A 20,006-nucleotide genomic window follows, 5' to 3' on the forward strand; every position below is an offset into this window, starting at 1 on the left:
GTGTGGTCGGACAATCCCGTGATCAAGGCCAAGATACAGTTATTTTGTGTCTCTATATAATGAATCTATTTTGCATTGTTGGAGTGGCCGCTTGAAACCGAGGGGTGATGATACTTGGCCATTGACTGTGGAACAAGTATTCAAATGAACAAGTCTGGTTATTCTAGGCTGCCACATACTCTATGTGAAGCTGACATATTGTTCCGTGTAGTTCGATCCCATAAAGTATGACGGAGATTCAGATGCTTCAGAGCACATGAAAAGATAACAACAACGATCAAGTTGACACTTCCTAAAGTAGAGATTTTTGAAGGCAGTGGTGCAACATTCAAATGAATCTAGATTAGCTGAGAGCAACAATCAGCTTGTTCTTATACTCGACGAGATCACTCTTGGCTTTGGATACAATACAAGTCGAATCAACAGTCAAGACATGAAGAAGAAAAAAGAAGAACTCTACAGGTGTTTTGACCATATCATTTAATTCTTTATATGGTGTGAGTTATGGATATAAGTCGGTATCCCCAACTATTATTGTCCCAACCGGATATAAGTGAGTTAGCACCCATATAATCCGCTGAGTCAGGCAAGATCCATGCTAGGCCATGCCACTGGATACCATCATCTGTTCCTCATCCTCGGTGCCGACTTTCACAAGCCATAAAAACGAGCACCCTGTACCTAGCCTAGGTGCCTGTGACATCACCCAACCAATGACAACCTCCCAATCAAAGACGTTCCCGTCCCGTGTCTACGACTGTTGAAGAGCATTAATTACCTAGTTAAACAACTCAGTTGCGTCTGTAGAAGTGAATGTGATCTGATCAGTACCTATATCTGTACATTAATCCCTCATCCTCTGTAAAGAACAATAATGTAAGGCTATTCAGTGTCTAAAGACATGGAAAGACAAAGAAAAACGGACAGAAAGACAGACAGAAAGAAAAAAAGACCCCGCCATCATCCATCGCTAGAATTGACACTTGATATCGATGTCCACTCAACAAACCAACCCCCGCCAAACCAAACCAGACCCGAACCTAAACCCATACAGTACAATCCACCAGATCCATCCATTCCAATATCCATAACCCAGCTGACCTACCCATAGTCTTTAACCTACAAACTCTACCTACTTCTCCTCTACTGGTGTCTCACTCTATCTCATCACCTGTCTTTTCTTTTCCTCTCTTCTCCTCAGTAGAGTCTCCGTTTGTCGCCCATCATGTCCATCTCCAATATCCTGCTCTACTTCCTCCTCGGCTACGCCGCCCTAATAATCTTCTTCTACGCCATGTCCCTCGTCGTTCCAAAAGCCGCCTTCGCCGCCCGCGGTCTCGCCTCCTACATCTCTCTCCTCGCCGTCGCAGCCTACGGAGTCCTCGCCTCCATCTTCCTCACCGTTGTCGGAAAGCAGCAGATCGCGCAATGGGCTGTCGGCCGCTGTTTTCACCATGTTATGCGCTACACCACTGGCGTTGAGTTCGTTGTCGAGGACCCTGATAACGTCCTCGGTACTACGCGCCCGGCCATCTTCATCGGAAACCACCAGACGGAACTCGATGTTCTCATGCTCGGAATCGTGTTCCCCAAGTACTGCAGTGTTACTGCCAAGGCCTCGCTGAAGAAGGTACCTTTCCTCGGCTGGTTCATGTCGTTGAGCGGTTCCATTTTCATCGATCGCAAGAACAGCAAGGATGCCCGCGAGGCTATGAAGGGCGCTGCTAGTGAGATCCAGTCCAAGCGACAGAGCGTCTACATGTTCCCCGAGGGTACTCGAAGTTATGCCAAGGAGCCCATGCTGCTGCCTTTCAAGAAGGGTGCTTTCCACCTTGCTATCCAGGCCGGCGTGCCCATTGTTCCCTGCGTCGTCGCAAATTACAGCCATATCATGCACCCAAAGACTCTCACCTTCAAATCTGGAAAGATCCCCGTCAAGGGTATGTATAACTCATCTGTTCAGCTGCTCAAATATCTAACAGTGTGCAGTTCTCAAGCCTATTCCCACCAAGAACTTGACCGCCGCCGACGTTGACGAGCTTACCCGCACGACGCGGGAGCTCATGCTCAACGAACTCGTCACTCTCACAGCAAAGGCCCGCGGCCAACCCATGGCTGTTCCCGCTTCGCTTGACTCAACAACTGGCAAGAGCTCGGCCATCGATACAAATGGCTCAGCGCACTAAGCGCATCTCACTGAACAAAAAGAAATCATTGAGGAGGAGGAGGATTGGGTAGGATAGGATAGGGATAAGGAGTTTGCCATACGGGGAGTCACGTCGGATGCAAAGACTTGAGGCAGCCTTTTGATACCCCCATAGACGCATGCATGAGGCGGCTTGTGTTCGCTAGGTTTACGGGCTTGAGCTCAGCCTAACTGTTTTGGTGTACTGTTTCTGCTTTTTCGTTACTGCAGCTTGCTTGCTGGCGGATTTGCGCCTGTTTGTTTTACCTAGGTTAGGTTCATGAGGCGGGCTCACAAGATGTTTTCAGAATTTAGTCGCATGACGGAATGAATAGACGTATATACGTTACATATGCGGATGTCGATCACTCCCCTCCAAGTGTCACAGGAATTCACATGCATACAGATCTGTATGTAACTTGTACACTTTTCGAGTTTCATTCGGTATCGTCTATCATCATCTGCACGCCAAAACCGGAGGACCAGAAACGAGATTCAACTCCAAGATCGCCAGACCCGACCTGCCCTTATATTCCGCCATGCTCCGAGGCCGACCAATTACAAGGAAATATCGCTACACTAAAAACCACACAAGAAATCAATGAAGTCCAGCTTTGTATATAGCAAATGTACCGACAGGCTTACTCTCTAAGTGCCTGCAGTGCTTGCGTCAGTGACACGACCCTCAGACTTCGACCCCGTCTCGGTGTTCCCATAGCAGCCGAGCTCGTGTGTGTTGTTGTAGGGCTCAAGTCATCTCGCCAGAAACGGAAGACACGCTTCAGATCCCGAGGAATACCTTCCAATACGACCGTTGAGATGGGCACAAAAGGACGGTCCTCCATGCCCGCGGCAAGGATAGCATATTCTTGAGCAAAGTCGAGAGCGTTGCGGAAAGACGAGTATTGTGACTGAGCACGGGCGCCAACAATGATGTACATCTCAAAAAATGCGTCAAGAACATAGATGTGCTCAGGAGAAAGGTCACGCTGGTTGAAGAGAGCGATCTCAAAAACCTGGTGCTTATTAGTGCGCCGACAGCTTGAGCCAATGTGAATCAACATACCTGTTGCCGTGTGTCTGCATCCGAGCAGAAGAGTCTGCTGCAGTACTTGGCATAGTTGGGCTTGAGCCTCCAATGATCAGCCGAGTGAGGCTTTGATCCGCTCTCAAAAAGTTTCCAAAATGACTCAGACTCATCGCCATCGTCGGCCTCGATTAGTTCTCCAGTGAGTGTAAGCTCAATGGCGATGAGCTTCGCCGCACTCAGCTCTGTTACATCGCATCCTCGTCCCTTCCAGATATAGGCTTTACCCTGACTAGTGAGAACATAGACGAATCCTGCGCAGAGACTCGACGGGCTGAAATCACACTCATCGAAAGCGACCTGGCCCTGATAGCGCCGGCCGCAGAGCATGTTGGGTGCCAGTGAGTCGTACTTGTTGCTTGAGCCGCGTCTAATCAAAACAACTCCACCGAGTGCTTGCAAAAACTCCGTTGTCTCCTTGCCTTGCTGCATCTTGACAAGCTTACCGCCCAATGCCTTGGCTTCCTTCTGCACGAAAAGAAGGGCATCGTCAGCAGCCGACTCAGGAACCTGGTCACCAACCCAGAAATAGATCTCCAAGCGCTTCCACCCAGCCTCATTTGTGAAGCTGTGGGGAGCAATGTACATCTCTCGCTCAAACAATGTGCGCTCGTTGTGAGCCGAAACAGGCGTCTTCTTGCCCTCTGCGGATATTTGGAACACCTGGAAGCTGAGGCTCTGAATTTTCAGGGGGCCTGTGGGTGGTCGGTTTGCAAGAAGCTCTGCAGCATCTACCTTGTACTCAGACCTTGAGGGCTTTGGCCCAAAGAAGTCTGTTAATAGACTAGCAACATCGCTGCTCTGGCTGGGGGTCTTTGGTGGTGCGGTCGAAGCTGTTTGTTGAGGCTTGGGAGTCTCTGGGGCCTGAGGAGTCTGAGGTTCCTTCGAAGAGGGTGTAGGCAAGGGACGGGTGGCCGCTCGAGATGGAGTCTTGTTGATTTGTAGAGGGGAAGATCGTCCGGGGTCGGGAAGGGGGCGAGGAGAAGCTCTTGGTGGTGTATGTACTCCTGATGCCTCTATTCTGTCCCACGAGGGCTTCGCTGCCAGAGGTGGGGCTTGAGTAGCACCGCCAAACATGGCCTTCGCATTCTTTACAGAGACAACAGGGTCACTGTCAACCTTTGTTGAGGACGAGGGCTCAGGCTCAGGCAGTGGCCTTTGGAACATCTTGACAGGAGACCGAGAGCCTGTTCGCTGATGCGTCAGACGGATTGGCTCCTTGGCAGGTTCTGATGTGCCGTTTGATGACGGGCGGTCCATGAATCGAGACATGCGGTTGTTGTCAAGTTTCTTAGGTGAGCCAGGCTGTGAAGCGGCGTCACCGGTCTTTTGGATCCTCAGTGGTGAGGGATAATCACTTGGGAGGAATTCACTCTTGGGAGTTTGTCTGGAAGAGAACGATGATGTTTTCTCATCTCGAGTCTGAAGTCGTCGAGGTTCATCCTCTTGAGGCTTGATAGAGGTGGGTTTTATGGGTGTAGGCTTTCCTCGTACGGCAGCCTTGGCAGCAACTTGCTGTTGAATAGAAAAAGGGGCAGTGGTTGACTCCTCTACCTTCTGGGCAGGATGTGTTTGTTCCGCTACCTCCTCCTTGACATGTTCAACGGGTTTCGGTGTAGCAGGCTTGGGCTTTTCTTGGACAGGTTTTTGTTCGGCTGCTGGTGCTGCAGAGGCGGCTTTAGGGGCAGCTGAAGTAGGGGCCTTTCTTCTGGGACCTCGTGCTCGACCCTTAGTCATATGTGTCAGCTGCGGGCCCGGAGCAGAAGGTTCTGTAACTGTTTCGATGGAAGCTCCCTTTGAATCAGACTCATCCGAAGTCTTTCCCCCATTGGCAGTCATGGGCGACGGTCCTCGTGCAAGCATGCCGGCGAGGGCTGGGTTGAACCGTCCGGCGAGTTTACCTCCTACACGTCCCTGTAGTCTAGCAGGTGAGCTCGTTTCCTTTTGCAGGCTTGGCAAGGCCCGCGATTCCTCCGGTTTCGCGCTAGATTCGGTAACTACTCGCTTTAGACCCTCGTCAGCGGGTTCTGGGGCGGATTCAGGAGCGGGCTTGGGCGAAGAAAGGGTCTGGCTGGGTATCCTCTTGGGGCCTGGTGTCGGCTTGGGCGAACTTGGCTTACTCGGTGTAGATGGTGACTTCAGTTCAGCCATTGACTTTCTCTTTGCCATCTCAGCCCTTCTGGCAAGGCCCTCTGGTAGTGGCGAATCATTCGTGGGAGTGTTGCTTCTTGAGATACCCTTACCCTCGACCTGAGCTTTCTTAAAGTCATCCTTCTTCTTCAGAATAGCCTCCTTGAATTCATCCACTCTCTCTGTCTTCTGTGGACCACCTGTCTGGCTGAGGGAAGCTTTGCCCTTAAGAATGTTATCTTTCAGCTCATCAGGAGCCACATAGTTCTGTGTCTTGGTTCTGCGAAGAGTACCAAAAACGTTCTTGAACTCGGGTTCTTGGGCCTTTGGCGCTTCTGACCCTGTTGGCCGATGCCTCAAGGAGCTACGGAAATCCTTCTTTGGGGGTGTTTCGGGCTTAGGCTTAGGCACAGGCGCAAAGGGTTTTACTTCTCTGGGGCTTATGACCGGCTCATCCTTGGCAGGCCCCGGCGCCTTCTTCTCCTCTTCGGTGAGTTCGGGATCCGGGACTGGCTCAGGGTCAGGAACAGGTTCGGCCTCAACCTTGGCAGCCTTGTCCTCAGTTGGAGTTCCAGGCTCAAGCTTAGGGGCACTCTTGGAAATGCTCGAACTGGCACCGTGGTTGTAGGGTCGGTTACCACCAGGTGGAGGAGAATAGATGCCGCCAAGGCCAGTAGTATTGGTCTTTGTAGCGGTTCCCATAGGCGTAGACCTCATAAGTCCTCCGATACTAACTTGGTGCTTATGAGAAATAGACCCTGGGCGAGGCCGTGTGGTTCCTTCAGCGCCAGGAACACCTCCCTTGTTCTTGTTCAGCTCTGCCATCCAAGCTGGCTGCGATGAACTCGATTTGTGGTGAGTCTTGGGTGACTCAGGCGGCTTATTCAAAGCACTCTCAAGCCAACTTGACTTGGTAGGGCTCCACCTTCGAGGATCCATAGTCTTAGAAGGGCTGGTAGGAATTGGTGCTCCCTCCATGGCAGTGTCAATCGTAGGAGCCTTTGGTGTAACCTCGTTATCAGACTCTCCATGTCGAGACGTTGGTCGGCTCGAGTTTGGCGTTGTTGATTCAGGCCGTCCCTTGCTCTGGGGTCGCGCGTTGACAGATAGACCGCCCCCTTGGTTCGACTGGATCGAATTGACGCGATTCAGACCAGGAGGGCTCGTAACGCTCCATCGCTTAACGCTATCTGATCTCTTCATCATGGCACTCTGGACGAATCCGCCCATACCCTTGGTGGGCGAATTGGATCGTGAGTTGGATCGAATAGGAGATACACGCCCTGACATACTTCCGAAGCGGTCTCCCACAGACTTATCCTCACCGGCGTCAAAGGCTGGCGGATTCAGCGTTGGGGGACTTGCCAACCTCATCTTAGTAGGAGTAGCAGGTTCCTTAACGGGTTCCTTGACGGGTTCCTCAGCAGGTGGGCTTGGTTTTGGTTGTTCGGCTGTCATGCCTGGTAATTGCGCCTTGACAGAAGCCATGTCCAACCGATCAGTATCCTCGACTTGGTTCTTTCGGTAAGCAGCTGAATTAGCTCCACGGTCGGCTGTTTGGCGAAACCAGGAAGGGTCTTTGGATCCAAGGGCATGAGCAATCTGGTCCTTCGAGAAAGTCTGCTCAGTGGCGGAGGCTGGAGCTGGGGAAGACTCCTGCGACCCAATGAACGACCGCTGGGTCGCATTTTGGGTTGCGAGCATGCTCAATGGGCGTGCAGAGCCGCTGCGGGAGTTGGGCCGCCGCTGCCATGATAATGTAGAGTAACGGGTGGGTGTAGTCGCGGGCTTGGTATCGACACCAACAGGAGACTCGTTCTCCTTGGTCGGAGAGGAGCTGACATCCATTGGAGCTTCGGGCTTTGCTTCAGGCTCAGATGATGGCGAGGCAGCGTCGTCCTTGGACAAACCGGGGGAGTCGAGCCTCAATGCCTCGGATAGATGAACGCTACGACGACTCGAGCGCGGTGAGGGAGTGTTTGCAGGGGAGGACTTTTGTGGTGAGATTGATCGTGCACGTTCTGTCAGTGGTGATTGTGGTTAGCAAGAGGACACCATCAGTGATTATGTGATTTCAGCATCAATGCATCCCAAAGCCAAGACCAGACCATGAGTAAGCCAGTAAAATAAGAATACAGCAAGGGAAAGTAAACAACGGCTGTACGACGGAGGACGTTGCCCTGGAAATTGGAGGAGGGAACGCCATCAATGCAAGCAACAAAGCCTCTCGGGTGGGAGTCAAGCTGCAAGCAACAATGGACGCCCAAGCTCCCTCTCTCTCTCTCTCTTTCTTCTTTGTTTTTTTTTTGGTTATTTTTCTCACCTTCACGACGGGCCTGTCTTTCTCGCTTGGCGGCCAAGTATTCTTCAAGCTCACGAGCTCTCGTTTCGTCTTCTTCGATCTGTTGACCACGCAGGCGCTCGACCTGCTCGAGAAATTGGGAGACTTCGTCGGACATGGCTCTGGGGCCTTTGGGACATGACACGGAAGGGGGTGGATGCTTTAGAAGAAAGACGACGCAGCGTGGGCCCTTGGCTTTGTTGGATAGTAGCTAGCACACACAGTAAGCGCGAGCAGGAAAATACACAATGCAATCCTACGCACAAGGTTGCAGCAGGTGTTATAGACTGCTTTGCTGCTATCTCCCAAGAGCCTAACGTAGCCTTGAGATGGATGTGGTGCTGGTGGGAAGTTGATAATGGGTCACTCGACTGGGATGGGATCATGTCTGTTAACTGCAGTGGAAATTTCACATGGCGCTTCTGCGATCTTATTGGTTCATGACTGCCCCCAGGGGTGTCTGTCTCTAAAACCCGCTATGAGAGGGGGCCGCTGTAGCGCCCATGCAACCCGAAGGCTCAGGGGGCAATCGTTCCCGCTCGCTAGGGAGGGAGGGACTGCTTGACAGATTCCGGCCCAAATGCGGCCATGAATTGTCTTGAATCTTGGTGCATATCAGAGCTCGATCTCATGCAAAAATATGCATGAACCTCGTCTCATCACTTGCATGATGCAGAATCGGAACGGTGAAGATTCAATTGCTATCACAGGCAGCCTGAACTCAGCCTCACCCAGCTCACATGTTGTATTCCTATGCGCTATAAACAAAAGAACCAATATCAAACGTCATCCTTTGTTTACTTTCAACTTTTCCCCACGGGCGATCCACTACAACAACAAACCCAAACCATGGCTTGAATCCGTTAAACCTTGTCACATCTTGGTTCGTCTACCAAAGTGAGCAGTACGTATCTTGCTCTTCTCATGCCTCAGACCACACAAGCAGGTTATCTCAGATTTCCCGATCGACAATACGACCTTGTAAGGTTAACACAAGCTGCACGCGGCACTTGGTGATGCTCTCCCGCTCCCCTGCGCTTCGCTAGGCGAGAGGCCTGTAAAGATTGCGTGCTGGAGAGTTTTGCGGGACGTTTTACGTTGCCCGGCGTAACGAGTTTATTGTATCGGGTTTCAACGTTTAAGCTAGCTGACTTTCTTATGCGATACGGCTAGTTGCTTGCTTCCAAGTCTCACGGCTATCCACACTCTGTGGTTTGTTTGTTGCTTTTGCAAAAGGACTTCCTGTTGTGAGGCCAACAGGAACTATTTGGTTGAGCCAGTCTCGTTTAGTAGAGAAATAGTCGCTTCTTTGCATCCTCCACAACCCATGATAGGCCTTCTTTAAGGTTGGTTCCAGTCATAGCGCTGCATGGCAGGATGTGCCATCGATGTGTCCGTATCGATTCCAGCTGTAGCTCCTAGATATTGTTGTGGTGAGCTCGGTTGGTCATATTCACATGGCATGGCGTGACGTGAACATACTGAGAGAATCTCTTCTTCCGTCATACATCCCTCGACATCTGTTTTGTTGGCAAAAACAAGCAGACTTGCCCCCGCAAGACGCTGTACCGCTTGTCAGTAGCTATCCGACCGTTGCCGTGTCATATCACGCACCTCTTCTAAGAGCAAACCTTGAAGCTCGTCTCTACAGTCTTGGATGCGTAAACGGTCTGTTGCGTCAACAACCCAGATCAAAGCATCTGTCTTTTCGAAATAGTTTCTCCAGTATGACCGCAACGTTTTCTGCCCACCCACGTCCCCTGAGGGAGTCAGCTCATCTCATGGACTTGGTATACTTAGGTCACACACAGATGTTTAATTTGTATCTGTAAGGCCTGTCAGCGGAGTTCCATGACGAATAAAGTCTTTCTTACCCCTCGTAGTCAATCGTCTTGATGATGAAACCTAATGTTGGGCTTACGGTGTTGACATCCTCTCCCATAACCTTCTTGACGATTGTGGTTTTTCCAGCATTATCCAGTCCGCTATGAAGAGTTAGTAAGAATACTTCATGGAGCAGGTCATGCATGGCCAAATACTCACAGCATAAGAATTCGCATTTCTTTGTCCTTGAGTCGGGCTTTTCGCAGGATTGACAACATTTTGATTCACAAGTTGTGTGTCGAATTGACTCGATAGTAGGACAAGCAAAGCACTTTAAGTTCGCTCTTCAGCAGTTTGGCCGGTTATTTGGTCTTTAGAGGATTTCCTTCTTCATCACCAAACAATGGAGGTCGTTGAATTCAGTTGCCTGCGGCTCTCATGACTCCACGTGATTGGTGCTCGCTTGATCTCCTTCACCCCTCCAGCTTCACCACTCTCATATGCTATGCCTCAGCCGCCACTATTGATGGATAATCTACATAATCTGACTCCCATGGACATTGTGAATCCTATCGAAATTTTTGCATACATGCGCTACTTTACATGTCCATACACTCAAACTTGGCCTAAACATTCCCTGCCATGTAATTGCCATTGCGATAAACACTCAAAACTCAATAGCCAGGGCTCCAGTACATCAATTCTTCACTTCCTCCGCCATTTCTGACGCTGGGCGCGCCTCATGTTCCCATACAACTAGGTCTTTCCAGACGCCTGGGGTTTTCCCATGCTTAACAGCTTCCTTGAAAGTCGCAACCTTGTCAAAATCGTACTTCTCGAGGAGACGAGTGATCCACTCAATCCGAGAATCGTCCTCGCCATCAAAGAATGTCTCCAAGTACAGCTTGCTGTATTTTCGTTCATTGTGTGCAGGAATCACTTCGTATGTCTTTCGGGTCCCCGAGCACTTCCAGGTGTAGTCAACAAGACTACGATGGTAGATGGACGTGGACAACATAATTCTGTCCAGCAGTGCCGACCCGACTAGCATTTGGCGATGTTCTGGGTCAACGATGAGCTTGATTTTCCCAGAGAATCTGGCTCCCTGGCATGCGTGGCCTAGAAAGTCCTGTCGAGAATCATCGACAAAGGCGAAGCCAAGGATGGCTGGGCTCTCTGAAACTCCATGGGATTTCATAATTCCAATGAGCTTCTGATAGCGCTTTTCATCGACCTTGGACCATCCAGAACGGTCGGCTATCTCGCAAGAAGACTCAATCGCCACAATAAAAGGGCGACGCTTCAATGTGCAAGCGCTGTAAAGTTCTGCAATTTGTGCACTGTCGACTTTGGGTAGGTACACCTGCGAATCTTGTCGTTGCACTTCATTATTGATGATGTTTGCGATGCCCTGGAAGTCCTCGGGCTGAACGGGCCGGAGAGTACAATCTGCATCGGGCCACTTGTCTTCCTCCTTCGTAATGTTGGCATACTTCTGTTCTTCTATCTTACGCTCAATCTCTTCCTTTTTCGATTTGCGTAGATCCAGCTCGCGGGCGATATAGCCTTCAGAATTGGTCACCGCGCGGCGCCAGTTGTGCTTTGCTTGGGAGTCCTTCTGAATTTTGATATATCGTGGTGGAGGGATGAGTTTACCTGTCGCAGGGTCGATATCGCAATCATCCACCCGGGGGTGACGGTTTGCGGTAAGGTTGACGATGGGATAGCTCTCGTGTTGTGTCTCCCACTTCCCCACAGCTGTCAATAAATTCGGATCGACCTGGACAAGGGCCATATCATCATCGTTTTCGTGATCAGGTGGTCTAGGACTGTTCCATGCGGGCATTTCATCTGAAGGCATTGGGCCAGCACTAAGCGCCATGGAGGCGGTGCTTAAGGATCGTTGTCGGAGAACGAGGGCGGTTGAAGGTGTAGCAGCTTGGATGATATGCAGGGGTGCTGGCAAAGGAGCACCTTCAAATTCCGACGAGTTGTTGCCGATTGACTGCTCCTTAGGTGAGTTCCAGGTGCCGGCAGAGCTGTGCTCAAAGTCGTCTGTCCCTTCGGAATCCACGATTTCAGGTGTTTGGTGAAAGGATGCGCGAACAACTTCCTGCACGGGCGTCTGATACGGAGCAGGAGAAGAATGCACGACATTTGTAGAAAGCCTTCGATGCGGAGGAATACGAACCGCCTCTTTCGCACTTTCTTGGAGAGGGAGAGGAGAGCGAAGACCCTTCTCCCTATTCCAATAGCTTTGCTGGATAGGAGTGGGATGTCCATTACTCGATGCCCCCTGAGACCCGAGGAATCGCTGTTTAACGGCGTTCGCAGGCAGGAGCTGCTGGTTTTGGTTTTGGATCCCAACGAGTTTACCCATGCCTTGGATGCGCTGCAGCGAGTTATTGAGATTTGGCGAAGGCGAAGGCGTGCTGCCCCCGCCGCCTCGACTGCTGGGGGCCCACGACATGGCTTACAAAGTCGACTTTCCATTGTTAGTTCTTGCGGATAATGGGAGGAAATGCAGCAAATGAAGACGAACCCGTATAAAGGCGAAACAAGCAGATGTACTACTAGAAACACAGTGATGCGTAGAAACAGCGGTGCAAGCAACAGCGCGAAGGACGGCGCGTGACAACAGAGTTCGAAAAGTAATATGAAGAAAAACAATACAAAGGAAGAGGAGAGAGTGAAAGAATATCAACGATCTTCTCGGCCGGCGAGTAAATATTGAGACTCGGTTGTGTTGAGGAAGGGGAGAAACTCGAGCTTTTGTTTGTTGTGATAGAGAGGGGAGATGAAGGCGAGTGGCCAAAGGTTAAGGTAAACAAAGTAAGGTACCGTGTGAAGAAGAGAAGCACGCGGTCAGCTCTTGCCTGGCAACGAGAGAGTTGAGTGAAATGAATCAGAGGCCACTGCCAGTTGTCAACAGTGGCAGCAGACAGCACCTACAGCACTGACAGGGCTCTGTGCCAATACCTAAACATACCAGATACCTACCTACCACTGAAGGATGAGGCAATACTCGCGCAAACCACGGCTACGTGCATATCTTCAACAAGATCAACAGCATTTTCTGTGGTTCAACACAAATAGGACCCGTGGCTGCAGGGGTTCGGGTGTGACAAGTTAACAATCAGGATATGAATAATAACATCAACAAATGAATCTACTAAACAAATGGAATTATAGTTGCAGAGCTCTGCCGTGTGTTGTCCTACAAGCTTGTTTCCCAGGGTATATCTAAACTAACAACAAAACATCAACCCCATACTCCATGGAATGCATCAACTCCAACTACTCCTCATCACTGTCCTCCATCAGTTGTCTATTCTCCCGCACGTGATCAAACAGGCTCTTCTGGGGCTGGCCCTGGTTCGACATACGTGATGTTCGACGGCTCGTCTGACCCCCTGGAGCCAATGAACCCACGTTCTCTTGTGAGCGTCTAAACCCAGGATGCGAAGAGTAAATGCTCGACGCTGCAATTGACGGGGCGGCCGAGGCTCTTTGCTTACCGCCCCGTGCTGGCCGAGGTGTTGACGGCTCCCCATCAATAGATGGGATGCCCGTCTTGAATCCGTATTGCCGACAAAAATCTATATGTGCTTGAAGTTGAGCGTTGATGGTAGACTCTCGAGTACCTCCACTGGTCGGCTCTACAGTGTCTGGACGAGGAGTTGAACTCCCTGCAGCACTTTCTGGGGGAGAAAATACCGATGCAGGCTCCCACTCAGTTTCCGTAGGGCTATTACTGGCAGTAGTATCAGGGGGTGTCGGTCCTCTGCTGAAGCTGAGAGGAGGTGGCACGGCACTTGGGTTACTGTAGACAGATGAAATTTCCATCTGCTCATTTGACACGATGCTTGCTCTCTTTCCATTATAAGCAGAGTCTCTTTGTTGGTTTGACATAACACTCTGTCTCGTGACAGTAGCGGTCGAGTCTCTCCTCTGCTGCTCAGGTGCAAAGTCCCTCTGCAGTCGATTATCGAGAGACATGTTCCGAACACTCTCTGCATAGTCGCTGAAGGCGGGATGCACATCGTCCTCAAAGAGTTGTCTTCGTTCATCGGCCGTAAGTCCTTGCTGTTGCATCTGACAATCCATCCACAGCAACGCTTGGCAGTCTACGTCCTCATCCATCCAATTTTGCTCGCCCTCTTGCAACGGAGCACTCAAGTAACTGGATCTTGATTCTGGACGAAGAAACATGCTTCTGTCCTCCTGGCTGTGGTTGCTGTAGCTTGGCCGAGACGAGTGTTCAGGAATCGATTGCCGAGCACGAGCACGGCCGCGGCTACCGTCTTCTTCATACGCTCTATATGGGTGGCCATATACTGATCGAGATGAAGATCGAGATATATGAGATTCTGGACGTTGCCCTCTCAGGGAGTTAATGGCATTGATCAGATTGGTAAGTTCTTCACTGATCTCAGCACTTCCTGTGTAGATAGCCCTACGACTATTAGGATGCTGGTGTGATATCCAAGACTCAACAACTCGGAGAAGTCTTGGATCTCTACCACCTTGCTCGATATGGCGATCCCTTCGCGTGGTCAATGTCGCTCGCAGATCGCTCAGCACCTGAGGTCTACCACCAATGACCGACATGATGCAAGCTTCGCACTTGCTTTTTACCACGAGGTTTGTGGGCGAAACACGTTCGTAGCCAAAGGTGGCATTGAAAGCTTTACGACCGATCCAAAGTCCTGTCACGGCATCAATGCGATCCAGCCATGCAATAACAGCATTGGGATAAGCGATACGCTGTCGCCAAGTGCGCAGAGTCTGGATACGCTCTGTACATTCGGCGATGATCAAGAGCATAAGTCGCCGGATCAGCTTAGGGTGAAGACCATGATGGGCTGAGCACAGACATGCTGTCGGCGAACCGTCGGCACCAAGTCTATAAGACAGGCTCTCAAGTTTGGCAGAAAGACGGGCCAAGAGTTTGGTGGAACGACGGTTTGACTTGTCGAGCTTAGCTACACGAGCTTGCTGGTCTAGCAACCACTCTTTATTTGGCACAGCTATGTTGACTCCTGGATCCATCCACAACAGGTCCGTGAGTTCGTCAAGCTGATGGTTTGATATATCAGGTAGTGGGATATGCCTGATCTCCTCATCAGGGTCATGATATGTACGATGGGGTACCATTATGAACACTATGAGATTTGTTCTTAGTAGAAGACAAGAAGTTCAACACAAGGCTGCCGCATCAATTTTTTCAACAGGTTTGTTCAAGAGGAAGCAAAATCACCATCAATTTGCTCCGTAGAAAACCGTAGATCCTGGTTGCTTGCTTCCTTCACTGGCACCACACGCCTTATATAAAAAATCTTGAATGGCGAACACAGACAGTGACTCGAGGGCATCGTCAATGTGTTCCTTAGTCGCGACGCACGTCCTCAGTGCGAACAGTGCGGTAACAAATTCTTCAACAAAATGGAGTACTCCGTACCAGTGGAATGAATCTGCTGTTCTCGAAGTGAATGGCTTTGTGCGAACAAGGTACCGATTTGGACTATCTCTCAAACAAAGTGTTAGATAGGGCTGAAATCTTGCTGTGTTGTTCTGCACACCTACCTATGGCTCCCAATATCAACTATTGAGAGGAGCCAAGGTGTGGAGGCAACCCGGAGAAGCCACAGGCTACCAACAAACATAGTGCTATGGATGAATAGGTGAATCCGCTTGTCGTTCGATCGAGTTGAAAACAAGGTTCTCGTGGAACATTTGTCCGATTTATATTTCTTCTGACAAAGGGAACGAGATGAACAGTTAAGTTGTTCACATACTGCTGGAGCCGTATTGGGCTCATCAACGCTGTCCATCGAAAATGCACCAGTCCTTCCAGTCGTAGCGTTGCGTAACAAACCAACTGCCAGAGATAACTCCTAGTAAACAGAAAGGGCGACGAAAATACGATGGCTGTGGCACTAGAATACAAGAGCAAATTGAATCGGCATCAAGCATTCCTCTCCTTGCGTTGATACCTATCCTTCAATGCAACGCCTTGGAAAACCAGAACTCCGTGATCATGCTCATATGTCGTTAGTGAGGGGTATCAGACTTAGGTCATCAACTTCGGACATATCCATGTCTCTGAGCCTGTTGTTCCATGCGGATCCGCTCCATGCGGATCTTAGCCGCCTCGGTGCCGTCGTCAGGTTGGGCCATCTCCTTGAGCCAAGGATGCTGCAAGGCTTGCTTTGCAGTAATACGATGGGCAGGGTCGTAAACGAATATCTTCTTTAGCAGATCGACAAAGTTCTTGAGGAAAGTGTTGTTTCCGGGAATAATTTGCTACTATCTGTTAGGACGAGCAATGTCAAGTCATGCAAAAGGTTCTTACATCGAGGTGCTTCATCGCCTTCACAAAGCGACGGGAGCCGCGTGTTGTGTCTGGCGTAGGATAATCAAGCTTGAGTCTCTTGAAATATCTGAAAGGTGTTAGCATGTAAATCAGGGAACATTTCAAGGGGAGACTGACTTTGAGGCGGCATTACCACCACTTCTTGTAGACATCTTGTTGACAGCCTGGACAAGATGACTATCGATTCTTGATCCGACGACAGCCTCCATCATGGCCAGGTGTTCCAAGTTATCGTGTGTCTGGAAGAGAGCATCACCCGTAAAGAACTCGACAAGGATGCATCCTATGCTCCAAATGTCGCAAGGGAACGACCACCCAAGTCCAAGGATGATTTCTGGGGCACGGTAGTGGCGTGTTGAAACCACCGAGGAGTGGTACTCGTCTTGGAATGTGGCAGAGCCAAAGTCGATGAGCCGAATCTCTGTGTCCAGTAGAACACGCCGCTGTGTAGCTTGGCGGCTGATAGTTGAAGAAGACGAAGGGATCTTGCGGTTATATGTAAAGGTCTGGTAGGCGTGATTACACAGCAAGATATTCTCAGGCTTGAGGTCAGTATGGATCAAGTTGAGGTCGTGCAGAACTAAGTCAAATCAATATACTGCCAAGCAAGGTTGTTCATTAGTCCAACTTACAGGCAACACTGGTGAAGAGTTGTCGGGCAAAACTCTGAATCTGGCTGTTGGGAAAGGGAACGAATCCATTGCCCTTGAGAAAATCGAAAACGCTCTGATCGAGCAAGTCCATGACGATACAAATGTGACCGCGATAATCGAAACAGTCTCGTAGATGGATGCATCGGTTACGGTTCTCTGCATCGTTTCGTTTGAGGGTTTCGAGAACACGAAGTTCTATCCGCGAAGCATCTCTGTATTTCTGAACTGATCGAATGATCTTGACCGCCACGGCCTTGTTACGTTTTCGATCGTGGGCTTCAACGACCTTGCCGAAGGTTCCCTGGCCCAGTAGGCGGACAATCTGGTCTGTGGACTGGGTTAGATGAGTCTCAAAGGAGAATATGATAGACCTACACTTTTCTGTGAGTTCAGCATCAGGGACGACAATGTAATGGCCATCGTCATCATCAACCTTGACATTTTTGTTGTAATGTCGCTACCAATTTGTTAATAATCTCATCTCAATCTGCTAAGTGATGTGGAGTCAAAACTCACGTCATGGATAACTTGTACGTTAACCTCAGAGGCCTTCTTTGGAGGAAAGGGCGGAGGCTTGTATGTGAAGAAGTCCCCGAGGCCATCTACATCGCGGCGTTTGGCTTCATTCGCCACCTGTTGACGGGTGCGTTTTCGCTTAAGGGGAGCCAGTCCCTCCTCATACTGGCCGTTGGATGAGAGTGATGTCGGGGCGGTGGTGTTAAGTGCCGAATTGGTGCGGTCACTACTGGAATTGGACGAGCCCGCTGGTGTTGACACCTGCAAAGGAGTGCTGTGTTGTGATTCGAGGTATTTGATGTGATAACCCGAGGCCTGGACAGTGCCGGACTCGTCTTCTCGTCTCCTCTTCTTAGCCACCTGACTGCTCGTGTTATCGCTGGGCGCAGCAGCAGTACCATTCGTAATTTTCCGGCTAGTGTTTGCTTCAGGCTCGGGTGTGTCGTCAATGACGATGATTTCCTTTGGCAGGCCATTCTTGTAGAAGGTGCCCCAGTCAGGCTCTCTGGAGCGTCTACGCTTTCTCGAAGGTTGCTCAGCGCGAGTGGCAGGGGCACGCTCCGTCATACTTCCTGTAGAGTATGCCGCGTCGTGTCGCGGGCTGGGTTCCTGAGCGTGGTGTGCAGAGCGAGAGTTAGAGTTGGTCAAACTTATTCCATTCGAACCCGATGAAGAGTATCCCAAAGGCGACAGCTGGTAGGGGGGCGGCAGAATGGCACTGTGGGAAGGCGACACAGCCGAAGAGACGGGAGGAGGTAGGATGTTCTGGTTCGAGACAGTAGAACGAAAATTGGCGCTGGGGTTCGACTGATAGGTCTGATGATGCGTGTGCGAATGGGCATAGGAGGGCTGGTAATGGTGAGGATTGTAGTGTGGAAGCGTAGCCGTCGCTGTAGTTGGTGTTGACATGATGGGGAAAGCCAAAGCCACCCAAGGGCTTTAGAGACGGCAGTAGCGATCACGAAAAACAAAAACGAGAGAGGTGCAGTCTCGCTGTATCGAACGGTACAACCGACCGATCAAATCGTCGCGTCGATTCGTATGTGTAGGCCTTCTCGAGGTTCATGTATGTACGATGGAGGAATCGTGAGTGAAGAGGAGAAGGACACAACCGATGAGCGAAGAAAGGCGAGATGGAACGGGACTGGGGAAGGACCCGGGGGGCGCACCTCCTAGTTTGGTGAATCGTTTTGGTGGTGAGGGTGGAGGATTGGATAGGACAGGATAGGATAGGTAGGTGTGCCCAGACGGAATAGAGAACCCAAGGGCGAAGGGTGGGAAAAAAGCGCTCGTCCAGCGAAGGCCAGTGACCTAGGTACAGTGGCCTCAGCGTGTGAGTTTAGGGGTCGAGGTTACGAAGGGGCACTGTAGCAGGAGCCCGGGCAGTCCACTTAAGTTCAGCTTATCGCAGGTCACGTCTCGTTGGGTTTAGAATATTCTTGCTTTTCTCTCAAGAACTGAGACTAATGTGTGGGGATGAAATGGGCGAGGCGAGGGTCATAGCCAAAAGGCAGGCAGACAGTGGAGTGACTTGAAGAATCCATCCAAGCCCGGTTGAAGGCGTCACGGGCATCCCATTTGTCTTGGAAAAAGCGTTGGCCAAAGTTACGGGTGGCCGGGGCAGATTTGAGGGGATCCATTTTGGGTGACGTTGGTCAGATAAAGATTTGCTGGTGAGTACATTTCCTACAGGCGGTGACGTCTAGTGGTAGCATGTATTTTTGGCGTCATCCTCAACACCTGGACTGGGCTCAGTCCCCATCAAGGAGTGTGTGGGATTTGTCACTCATGGATGCTTGTGTTGTGCTCTATCTCCTCTCCTCTTCTCCTCTCGGGTTACGACTTTGGGGTTAAGAAGAAGAAGAAGAGGCGGAATTCCAGTGGAACTGGGCAGGAAATACAGAGTACAGAGGTACTTTATCGTACTGTGGCGGCGTCGCGATTCGGCTCTCCAGGCCCAGGGCACCTCAGTCGAAAAACCAGGGTCCATCACTTACAGGGCTTGAGTGGAAAGGGTTGTTTTGGGGAAGATGCCCGGCCAAGTGAGGCAAAGTGCTAAACGCTTGTGCTTGTCAGTGAGTGACAAAGCTCGGATACTTGATTCATCACTTTGGCTCAAATTCTCGAGGTAAACGAAAGGCCACAAGTTAGGGTATTGATCATAAAAGAGAGAAAGACTTAGGTAAAGTGTGAAAAATTCAGAATGATATTTTAAAACTTTATAACGCCATCCTCTGCCAAGGTCTGCTCCTGAGGTTGAGGCTGCGGAATGATAGGTAACTTCAGCTGTGGAAGAACAACGAGTAATATCTAATCTTGACCTCGAAGAGGTATCCCGTATCTGAAAAGAAATAAAACAAGAGTACTCTCTGTATCACCTGAGATGAGATTCGTTGCAATGTCGCTAGAATATCCTCGGCTGTCTTGCTTATTAGGCAATCTGGAATAAATCTTTCAAACATATGTGAGGAAGAGCAGGGACCATCGTGTGAACAGAAACATTGGATGCCACTAAAATCAGTCCAGATGACGATATGACACGTACAGATCTCGGTACTATAATAAACATCACAAACAAACCAGTTTGATCCCTTGATCGCTTTAGTATTTCAGGTAGATCCTCATCGTTACTTGACGTGCCTTGTCATTGGCTTTTCGTGTCATGATGGCAGGTGTGAGGATGACCTGAGAGGCTGGAAAGAGAGCCCGTTCTGTGACGGATGCCTTAGGTACAACAAAGGTGTGGCCCACAAAGTACTACTACTGTATCACACGCATGGTTCTGGCATGCGTCTAAACGCCTCGGTACCTCCAAGGTTTCATGATGGAAGTATACAACGCTCCCTCCCGACACTCAGACTGTGTTCCGAAAGAAAAATTGGTTGTGCCTGGAA

The 20,006-nt window shown here is 50.3% G+C and overlaps 6 protein-coding genes across 9 annotated transcripts; 1 reads left to right on the forward strand and 5 right to left on the reverse strand.

Moving 5' to 3' along the window:
• The first annotated feature begins 1,004 nt into the window (after window positions 1-1,004).
• On the forward strand, window positions 1,005-3,793 carry FVEG_05478 (1-acyl-sn-glycerol-3-phosphate acyltransferase). Its single transcript, XM_018893708.1, has 2 exons — window positions 1,005-1,940; window positions 1,990-3,793. Exons 1-2 carry the CDS (start codon window positions 1,226-1,228, stop codon window positions 2,184-2,186), a joined length of 912 nt encoding a protein of 303 aa, XP_018750598.1. The 5' UTR covers window positions 1,005-1,225; the 3' UTR covers window positions 2,187-3,793.
• FVEG_05479 (hypothetical protein) lies at window positions 2,489-8,152 on the reverse strand. 4 transcript variants are annotated; one of them, XM_018893711.1, is made up of 5 exons: window positions 8,008-8,076; window positions 7,726-7,954; window positions 5,393-7,423; window positions 3,252-5,269; window positions 2,593-3,201 (listed from the first exon to the last, which is right to left on the reverse strand). In XM_018893711.1, the coding sequence occupies exons 2-5, from the start codon at window positions 7,859-7,861 to the stop codon at window positions 2,827-2,829; spliced, it is 4,560 nt and encodes a 1,519-aa protein (XP_018750601.1). In that variant the 5' UTR covers window positions 7,862-7,954; window positions 8,008-8,076; the 3' UTR covers window positions 2,593-2,826. The 4 variants fall into 4 exon arrangements, with proteins under 4 accessions (XP_018750600.1, XP_018750599.1, XP_018750602.1 ...); XM_018893710.1 differs by having other exon boundaries at window positions 2,489-3,201; window positions 3,252-7,423; window positions 8,008-8,152; XM_018893709.1 differs by having other exon boundaries at window positions 2,489-3,201; window positions 3,252-7,423; window positions 7,726-8,152.
• Window positions 8,153-8,438: 286 nt separating this feature from the next.
• FVEG_05480 (ADP-ribosylation factor-like 2) lies at window positions 8,439-9,977 on the reverse strand. The gene is made up of 6 exons (XM_018893713.1): window positions 9,787-9,977; window positions 9,618-9,728; window positions 9,553-9,569; window positions 9,358-9,503; window positions 9,226-9,306; window positions 8,439-9,161 (listed from the first exon to the last, which is right to left on the reverse strand). Exons 1-6 carry the CDS (start codon window positions 9,843-9,845, stop codon window positions 9,030-9,032), a joined length of 546 nt encoding a protein of 181 aa, XP_018750603.1. The 5' UTR covers window positions 9,846-9,977; the 3' UTR covers window positions 8,439-9,029.
• A 287-nt stretch (window positions 9,978-10,264) lies between these two features.
• FVEG_05481 (hypothetical protein) lies at window positions 10,265-12,037 on the reverse strand (the record flags this gene model as incomplete). The annotated part of the gene is made up of 1 exon (XM_018893714.1): window positions 10,265-12,037. The coding sequence occupies one exon, from the start codon at window positions 12,035-12,037 to the stop codon at window positions 10,265-10,267; it is 1,773 nt and encodes a 590-aa protein (XP_018750604.1).
• Window positions 12,038-12,864: 827 nt separating this feature from the next.
• FVEG_05482 (hypothetical protein) lies at window positions 12,865-14,724 on the reverse strand (the record flags this gene model as incomplete). The annotated part of the gene is made up of 1 exon (XM_018893715.1): window positions 12,865-14,724. One exon carries the CDS (start codon window positions 14,722-14,724, stop codon window positions 12,865-12,867), a length of 1,860 nt encoding a protein of 619 aa, XP_018750605.1.
• A 924-nt stretch (window positions 14,725-15,648) lies between these two features.
• On the reverse strand, window positions 15,649-18,021 carry FVEG_05483 (CMGC/CLK protein kinase; the record flags this gene model as incomplete). Its single annotated transcript, XM_018893716.1, has 6 exons — window positions 15,649-15,873; window positions 15,923-16,010; window positions 16,061-16,523; window positions 16,576-16,923; window positions 16,972-17,053; window positions 17,113-18,021. 6 exons carry the CDS (start codon window positions 18,019-18,021, stop codon window positions 15,649-15,651), a joined length of 2,115 nt encoding a protein of 704 aa, XP_018750606.1.
• Between the last annotated feature and the right edge of the window lie 1,985 nt (window positions 18,022-20,006).

This window comes from Fusarium verticillioides, chromosome 3 (assembly GCF_000149555.1).
Source record: "Fusarium verticillioides 7600 chromosome 3, whole genome shotgun sequence".
In the NCBI taxonomy this organism is placed as follows: Eukaryota; Fungi; Ascomycota; class Sordariomycetes; order Hypocreales; family Nectriaceae; genus Fusarium; species Fusarium verticillioides.